The 9,845-nt window shown below is 37.7% G+C and overlaps 1 protein-coding gene across 1 annotated transcript in view; it reads left to right on the plus strand.

Annotated features, from left to right (window-relative positions):
- Positions 1-9,845, plus strand: part of Magi2 (membrane associated guanylate kinase, WW and PDZ domain containing 2) — a 1,359,346-nt gene that overhangs the window by 885,726 nt on the left and 463,775 nt on the right. Inside the window, exon 5 of the mRNA XM_042684528.1 lies at positions 8,470-8,680. Within this exon, the coding sequence (XP_042540462.1) occupies positions 8,470-8,680 (211 nt within the window). The remainder of the gene's footprint in view (positions 1-8,469; positions 8,681-9,845) is intronic.

Consider the following 9,845-nt stretch of genomic DNA (forward strand, 5'->3'; position numbering starts at 1 on the left):
TTAATTCTTCACAAAGTAATGGTATAGGAAGATGTGGTTTTGTTGGGCGTTGTTTCTAAGACTTTGTACTTTAAATGTCTATGTCGTGATATTTCTAGGGAAATTTAAGTCTTGGTTCCCAGGAGATTTCCTTTATCACCACTATTCCTTAAAAGGTATTCCTTCTTCATTAAATTATTCCTTGTTTCTATTGTTAGTTCAAAAAAATTTGCTTTAGTTTGTAAGATATCTAAGTGACATAAAAATGAAATGTGAAATGCTCAAAAATACCCATGCTTGATAAAGTCTGTACATTTTTAGCTTTGAGCATCTTGAGGAAAAATAGGTGTTTATACCCCAGAAGGAGGATTTTTAGGCTTACAATAAAACCATACTGGTACTAAGAAATGAGTCTTAGAAGTCAAAATTAAGGACATTTTTACTTGGCCACCTTCTGAACAAGAAAGAGCTTCATGCTGCTCTAAAAGTAAGATGTGCATCAGTTATTTGGATCCCTGTCCTTAGAATTCAAATAGAATTCCCCCTCCTCCCTCCCCTCTCCCTCTTCTTCTCCTACCCACTCCCTCCTTTCTCAACAGGTTTCATTGTTCTATTTTCATACATTTATATAACATATACTTTGCCCATATTTATTCCCCTTTACCCTCTCCTCTGCCCTTCCCCTCCCATTGGTAGCCCTCCAATAGAGGGCTGTTATATATGCCTGCCATTCACTTCTCTTAGTCTATATTAATTGTTCAGAGAGGTTTCCTTGGGCTGAGAATGTCGCTTAGTGATAGACTGCTTGCCTAGTATGCATGAATCTCTGGGTTCAATTCCTCAGTGCCACATAAACAGAAAAAAAGCCAGAAGTGGCACTGTGGTTCAAGTGGTAGAGTGCTAGCCTTGAGCAAAAAGAAGCATTAGGGAAAGTGCTCAGGCCCTGAGTTCAAGCCCCAGGTCTGGCAAAAAAATAAATAAATAAAACAGAGAGGTTTCCTTGGGATATTTCAAATATGCAATGAATTCTCCTTTAATCATACTAACCTCCTCTATGGGTCTCTCTGTGTACTCTCTACCCTTCTAATGTTCAACAGCATTTGGTGAATTAGCTCAAGCCTTGTCTATAGACACAGAAATTTCAGTATTTTCCTCCACATCTCACCAAACAATTCCATAGTTATAATCATAATATATAAATAGATATAAGCATATAGACATGGTATAACTCCTGTTTTCACTGTATTTGATGTTGGTATAATTTGGGGAAGGGAAGGGAAAAACAAAATGTTTAAATAGGGATACAGATTGACCCATTGCAACAATGAGATGTACAAGATGCTATGTTGAAAAATGAACTTTACAATTTAGGTGGGGGGGACAAGGTAGTTGAGGAGTGGGAGTAAAGGGATAGTAGGGGAAAAACAAAGGAGGAGGCAACAATGCTGGATAAGAAATGTACTCATTGCCTTGCTCATGTAACTGTAACTCCTCTGTACAGGATTTTCACAATAAAAACTTATTTAAAAAAGCATAGATGATATAGATATGTGTATATTTTTCCAGATACATAAGTATATATATATCTATGTGTATGTACATAGATATTAGAATACATTACATATATGAGAGAAAACACCATTTTTTTTCTACAAATGACATAATTTATTCTTCTTTATGGCTAAATAATATTTCATTATCTATATGTATGAGTATGTATACCCATTTATTAGTTACAAGGCATCTAGGCTGCTTCCATAGTTGAGCTATTACGAATAATGAAATCAGGGGCGAGCAAATGTGTCTGTTGTAGTGCTCACATATTTCTAACCCCAACTCTGCAGAGCTGGAGGTGCTAGGAAGAATGGTGGACATCAGCACTTTTGGTTGGAATTCATAATCCACCTCTTTCTCTCCATTTATTATCCCAAGTCTCTTCTGTTCTTAATGAATTGCTTATATAATGACCAGCGTAAAGACCCAAACTGTAGCATAGTTAACCTACTGTCTTATTTATCAGCAGGTAACTAATAAGAAATAATAATTACAGATTGTTACAAATAACCAATGTAATGCTGCCTACAAATGTTCATTTGCAGTATCAAAGGTGGTAAGTGTTTGTTCAGTGGATTGTAGAGTGAACTCCTCTGATACATCATTTTGTGAGATTAAACGTGTCTCCCTAAACCTTCTAGATGAAGTCCAAACCCGGGGTTTCTCAGTAGGTGCTTCAGCTTTATTCAGAAAGAGGGCTCTTGTGGACCTACTTAATTCAGATACGCCATACTGAGTAGAATGGGACCTTGACCACATGTGACGAGAGTCATTATTCAAGGGAGCAATTGGACATAGTCCTCTGTTTGGACAATCAGACAATCAGACAGGGTGACTTTCATGTGAAGATTGAAGTTATGGGCGCCCTACCTCAAAGAACTAGGAAAAACAAAGTGAAGCCTGGTTTTTGCTAGTGCTTCCAGAAGGATCTGGCCCTGCCAACACTTCGATATAGGACTTCAGTTTCCAAAACTATACAATCAATACAGACAATACATATCTGCTTTCAGCCACTTCATTTGTAATTTTTTATTATTATTAATAAGTTTTTATTGTGAAAATACCATACAGAGGGGTTACAATTACATGAGCAAGGTAATGAGTACATTTCTTATCAAGCATTGTTGCCTCCTCCTTTGTTTCCCTTTACCATCCCTGCCCCAAAGTTGTAAAGTTCGTTTTTTCGACAGAGCATCTTGCACATCTTATTGTTGCAATGGGTCCAACTGTATCCCTACTTAAACAATTTGTTTTTTCCCTTCCCCTGCCCAAATTATACCAACATCAAATACAGTGAAAACAGGGGTTATACCGTGGAGGTTGGCAGCCCTAGTAAAGTATCCTGTACCATTTGGACCACTATCTCTGACTGCCTATTGCCTAGCTTACTGCATGGCTTGTGCCAAGCTCTCAATAAATGTTCATAAAGCCAGGTAGCTGTCACTATTTCTTCCTAAAAAAAATCAAGGCCCGGTCCTCTCACTGACAGTTATGTACCACCTTCCTCTGGTTCCTGTGTTACTCTTTCTTCTGCTTGCTGCACTCTCTCTCTCTATGCAACTCTTGGGTGTCACTGGGGATCATTTATCGGAATGTACATTGTAGTTCCCAGGGGACATGTCCCCTCCAAGGTTGCCTGTGTGTTCCTGAGGAGCCTGAATTTAATACCATGGGCTCCTTGTCTCAAATGCTGGATGGAGTGGCAGGCTTTGAAAAGATAATCTAGTCCTGGTTGGGCAATTTCTCTTTTACTTTGTCTAACTAAACATTCTAATGTGCTCTTAGGGAATAGATTCTGCTCCTGCATGGAAGACTTTCCCAGGTTCAGTGCTGCCAGTAGAAAAATTGGCCTGATTCTGGGCCCAAAGAAACATAGGTCCCATGGTTTCCCTTATTTGCAATAACTAGTTTATGTCTGAGACAAACAGAAAAGGTCAGACAAGTTGATGTTAGGTGAAATGAACCCCAAGATAAGGATTCAAATGTTTTTTTTTCTTTTTTGCAATTCTTTCCAACATATTTATAAGATGATTTCTTTGTTGCTTTGTATGTCCCTCCCCCAGGGTATAAGCAAGCCCTGCTTTCACTGTTCATTTCGCTTAACATCATCTATGGTAGGAAAATTTTCCATAACTAATCTTAAATGAATTCTCCATTAGATATGTAATATTTTTTGCATTACATTATATACAGTATTCACTATCATAATAGACAATATATTTCATGTGCATGTATTATATTTATGGCAGTTGGGGGTTTGAACTCAGGGCCTCACACTTGCTAAACAGGTATGTTACTACTGAGCTACATCTCCAACCATTTGTGAGCTGATTATTTTTGTGGTTTTGGTTTTGGGACTTGAACTCTGGGCCTGATAGGTCTTTACTCTCTGTCCAGAAATGTTTCAGGCTTCCCATCATTACTGATGTGAACAATGTGGCATGTGCAACCACACACAGCTTCCTTTGTTGGGATGAAATCACAAGGACTTTTCTGCCTAGGCTGGCCTGGAATCAAGATCCTCCAGATCTTAGACTGTAAAGTAGCTAACCTTACAGTTGTGACAGTAACATTCAACTTTGTATTTTCTTTCCTTGTACTGTAACCCATTCTAATCTGGTTTCTTCCCCCCTTACGCCATCATAAATTCCATCATAACTCCTGGCTAATGTTGGCAGTGACCACTGAGTTGTTGATTACTATAGAAGTTATGTCTGAACCTCATGGGTCTGCTCACAAGTTTGTTTCCTCCACAGCGCCCTTTGCTTGGTTGTCCTATTATTTCCATGGCTGCCATCTTCATGTCCTTCTGTCATTCACTGGGAAATGTTGGGAGTTTCCATTTCTCACAATCTCTCTTGGCATTTTCAATTGCTTATGGCTTAAACAATCCTCTAATCCAGTCATCTGCTATGGTCTTGCAAGGTGATCTTCTCCAGACAAGAACTCCCTGACTTGATGTCTCCACTGTGGGTTTGGCATGGGCTCCAAGTTAGTGTGTTCAAATGATACCCACATTCTTCCTTCGCCCACAGAGCCCTGTCTTCCTACTGTTCTCCTTTCCCAGGAGTGGCTTCACCATGCATTAGCATTATCAGGCCTTCTCCTTTATCCTTATTTGTCTCACTTTTGTGAAATCACACAAAATTCTAGACTAAACATTTTGTCAATCTACTCTTATCCATCTCCATGACAACTGTCTCTTGTCTGATGCACAAAAATAGCTTACCACTGGTCTGTAAACACCTACTCCTTCCATCTTCCAATCCCTAGAATTGAAGGGAACCTTTGCAGATGAATGATCTAATTTTATCATTCTCTTGAGGGAGACTTACCAATACCTCTGGATGTTCTTTAGGTACAGAGCCCTAATAAATTAGTACCTGCCTAATCCATCTCTTATCTATTTCTATATCTCTTTCTAAAAGAAGTCTCTGATTGATAGCACATTGGAAAAGAGGCTTTTTTTGGCTATATGAAACTAAGGGAATGATTGTGTGTGAGAACCCATTTTTGCTTTCAGTTAGCGCTTATCACAATTAAAATTGTATGAAAATGTACATTACCTTGTTCATCCTGCTGTCTCAGTATCTGGCATAAATGAGATGCTCAGCAAATAGTGATTAAATGAATGTAAAATAAGTGAATGTGTTCACAGCCTGACTTTGCATTTTATCTTTTCAATGCAACATGGTGTTCAGATGACCCACATAGTTACATTTATATATATAATATTTGTATTTATGTATTATATGAGATATAATGTAATAAGCCACAGAAAATTGAATGTAAAGAGAACAATGGTACCTTCCCATGTTGCCTCCTTCCTCATAAAGATATTCCATTTTAAGTTTCTAATTTAAGCTATTGTTATAATTTCTGAGGTTATAAATATAATAGTCAATGAATTAAAAGACAAGAAAAATGTCTCTCATCACCAATGTAACTTTATTGTCTTGACATACCGAAGTTGAAAATCTGTTGTACCATCTCTGGCTATAAAAGAAGTGCAAATAAAAACAACATTGAGATTTCACCTTACACCAGTTAGAATGGCCATAATCAAGAAATCTAACAACAACAGATGCTGGAAGGGATATAATCAAAGGGGAATGCTACTACCCTGTTGCTGGGAGTGCAAACTTGTTCAACCTCTCTGGAAAGCAATGTGAAGGTTCCTCAAAACCTACACATAGAGCTACCCTTTGACCCAGCAATCCCACTTCTGGGAATTTATCCAAATGACCACAAACAAGGCCACACTAAAGCCACCAGTATGACAATGTTCATTCCAGCATTATTTACCATAGCTAAGATATGGAGCCAACCCAAATGCCCCTCAGTAGATGAATGGATCAAGAAAATGTGGTATATATACACAATGGAATTCTATGCTTCCATCAGAAAGAATAGCATTGTCCCATTCATAAGGAAAGACTTAGAAAAAATTATATTAAGTGAAGTAAGCCAGACCCAAAGAAAAGCAGATCATATGATTTCCTTCATTTGTAATAACTAGAATATGAATATGATATTCTTAACAGGGGATCGCAACAACCCAAGTGCTTAGTGCAACTTATGGAACAACTTATGGAAACAAGAGGTTATCATTAGACCCTGTATATAGTTTGTTCTTTTTTCTCTATTTTTGTTTTTTTTTCTTTATTTATTGCTCTAGTTTTTTGTGTTTTGCATAATAGACGATGCAATATGTGAAAAGGGAAAAAGAATTACAGAAACAGCAGAACAATGGATGAACCACAGCAACATTGACTCACTTGACACTATGTTGGACATGAACATTACAACTTGGGGGGAGAGAGGGAGGGATAAATGGGAGATGAAGAGGGATGGGGTAACAATGATTACAAAGAAATGTATTTTTTGCCTTACCAGGTAACTGTAAACCCAGCTCATCACCTTTTCAATACAAAAATAAAATAAAAACAAAAAGAAAATATGTTGTACATACTTCAAAACTATTATCCTGGTGTATAGATACATGAAAAATTATATACATATATATATATACAAAACTATAAATATATACCTAAGAAACCATGTGTTTTCTTATTTATAAAAAATAGGATTAATAGCATACATTATTCTGAAAATTATATTACTCTTTAGTAATAGTTATAAATGCCTTTCTGACATTTAGAGATCTGTGGATCTATTGTTATATCTCTATCATTTAACCATAGTGATGATAAGCACAATTGACCTCTTCATTCTAATTAAAAGGCACTCATATAATTTCCAATGGTTATGGTGATAAAACTGCAGTAAATATTATTACATAGGCGTCCTTATATATTATAATGCTTTTATTTTTAGGAGATATATTTGAAACAGTGTATATGTAGTATATGTGTTATTTTATCCCCTTATTTTGATAACTATGCTCTTAGTTCTTCATGTTATGGTTATCATGAAATGGGCAGAATAATTCCCGAAGTGCTGTCCTTAGATAGGACATAATATTAAGAACTTTGCATGTTAAAAGTGTCTTTCTTTGCCTGCACAAACAAATTATTTATTAGCCGTGTTCCATTCTTGGGTTACCATCCTTGTTTCATTCAAGATTATGTTGATTGTACATTCTGTCTTTGAGCTTAGAATATTATAGATGGAAGTTCTTCATTCTTTGGTTCCTTTTTCTCTGTAAATAATTGTGTTTCTTCGTTGTAGAAGCTACAAATATTACTTTTTAACATCATAGTATCTAAATTTCAACTACATTGGTCTGCAACTTTTGTTAATCTGGCCTCAAGCTCAATACAAACTCAAGTGCTTCATTTTAGGTAAATTTTCCTCCATTCATTGTTTTTTCTCATAGGTTTCTTTTCACCATCTTATAACTCAAACTACCTATTCTTTCCTGGATCTGTCCAGCCTTGCTATCATTTCTCCTGAGGCATCAGTCCTCTAGTTCTATCAGTTTTGGGGTTTTTTTTTGGTTGTTGGTATGGCCAATAGCCACAAATTTAATGGCTTGAAACAATCCAAATGTATTAGGTTATAGTTCTTCATGTTATAAATCGAATCTGGGTCTCAGTGGACTCCACGCAAAGTATTGGCAGGGCTGTGTTTCTTCTGGAGTCTCAAACCAAAATGGGAAGAAGCCATTTCTTCACCTTGTCCCATGGCTAGAGGCTACCATGTTTCTGACTTGTGGTCCTGCACCGCGGTCCTGGTAATAATCGCATCATCGCATTTCCTCATTCTTGTTCCCTGCTTTCTCTTCTACTTTTAGGAACCTTTGTGATTATAACAAGCCCACTGAGATAATTAAAAAAAATTCCCCAGCCAGGTGGCTCACACCTGTAATTCTAGCCACTCAGAAGACTGAGATCTGAGGATCTTGGTTCAAAGCCAGCCCAGGAAGGAAAATCCAAAAGACTCTTACCTCCAATTAACCAATAAAAAGTCAGAAGTAGAGGCTGTGGTTCAAGCACTAACCTTGAGCAAAAACAAAAGAAAAATGAAAAAGTAAGAGTATGAAGCTCTGAGTTTTCAAGTCTGGATACATCACTACATACACAAATAACACACACCTCAGGTTTCTCAATTTACTCACATTTGCAAATCCTGTTTAGCCATGAGAGATAACATTTCCATGTTTAGGCGTTGAGATATAACATCTTTAGGATGCCTATCATACCTGTGTGCAGAAATGGTCCTTAACATTTTAACCTTCAAATCTCTAATTCAGTAAACAACAATAATTAGAGGAATGATAGACAAGAACGTCAAGTGAGAGAAGATTTTAAATTGGCCAAGTTACAAGTTTCAGAGCTGTTTATAATTATGTGTTTTCCAAAGCCTTTCCTACTAGCTAGCTTCCCGGCACTTATTACCTGGGTCTGCCTGTTTCCCCCTCCTTCCAGAGGTGCTGGGACTGGAGTGACTGACCACATGCTCTTGTCCTTACAGAGTCCAGCGAGCATGAAGACAAGAGTGCAGGTGCCTCAGGGGAGATGCCCTCCCAGCCTTATCCTGCACCCGTGTATAGTCAGCCCGAGGAGCTGAAGGAGCAGATGGATGAAACAAAGCCAGCAAAACCCGAGGAGCATGAGGACTCAGATCCGTTGCCTGACAACTGGGAAATGGCCTACACAGAGAAGGGCGAAGTCTACTTCATTGAGTGAGTTGCAGGAATTTCTGTGAACATTACTGTAACGATCATAGCAGGATACATACGGTGTTGTAAGTAGTGATGTCAGAAGAAAAGGAGTTTCAGTGTTCTTAGTAACAGCTTCCTTCTTTTTGAGAGGATAATAAGATATTGTCTCAGCACAGCTAAGGATCCCAAAATACAGCCACGTGTAACAAAGAATGGATGAGGACAATTATAGTATAAAATCTTTCATAGCAGTGACTAAAAAGACAAATCAATTTTTTTCTGTTTACTTGTTTTGGTGTCTGATTTTAGGACTTTGCACTTGCTAGGAAAATACTCTACTACTTGAACCAAAACCCCAGACCTTTTTTGCTTAGTTACTTTTCAGCTAAGGCCTTGGGTTTTGAGGGCTAGCCTAAAACTGTCATTTTCTTACTTTCATACTTGCCATATAGTTGTGATTATAAACCTAAATCACCACATGCAACTTGTGGTTGAGATGGAAGGCTCAATAACTTATTCTCAAGGCTGGCCTTGAATTTTAATCCTCCTTCTGGATCTCTGCCTCCTGAGTAGCTGAGCTTACAGGGGTGTGTGGTATTGAAAGGAAAGTCTCTATGTGATATTATAATTGAATTAGAAACAATTAAGAGATCATGGGGAAAGCCCTCTTACCTCTTAATAGAGGTGCAGGACTCTATGTGCAGGACCTGCACATGGTCCCAAAGATCTTCCCTGATGTTTAAACTATATTGCAAAAAACCATCTACTATCATCTTCAGGTCTCTAGTAGGATAGAGCTGTTTGTTTTTGTATGGCAGCGCTGGGCTTTGAACTCAGCCCAGACACCTTCTCTTAACTTCTCTACTTCCAGCTTTTTGATGGTTAAGTGGAGATAAGAGTCTCATGGACTTTCCTGCATGGGCTGTTTTTGAACTGCAATCTTCACATCTCAGCTTCTTGAGTATCTAGAATTCCAAGTATTAGCCACCAGCATCTGGCTAAAGCAGCTGTTTAAACTAAAACATTTGCTGGTCACAAAAGAAAACATTTAAAGCATTTGACTCTGGGGTCAGAAGTCAATAAAATAATTTGTATTGTATAGCTTACCTTATAGTGCTTTTTTCCTCCCTAAACTCCACTCTATTGTTGTTTTCCATGCTTCTGTCTTGTTTAGGAAACAGAAATG

Source organism: Dipodomys spectabilis, unplaced genomic scaffold, assembly GCF_019054845.1.
Source record: "Dipodomys spectabilis isolate Male_0828 unplaced genomic scaffold, ASM1905484v1 ptg000089l, whole genome shotgun sequence".
Lineage (NCBI taxonomy): Eukaryota > Metazoa > Chordata > Mammalia > Rodentia > Heteromyidae > Dipodomys > Dipodomys spectabilis.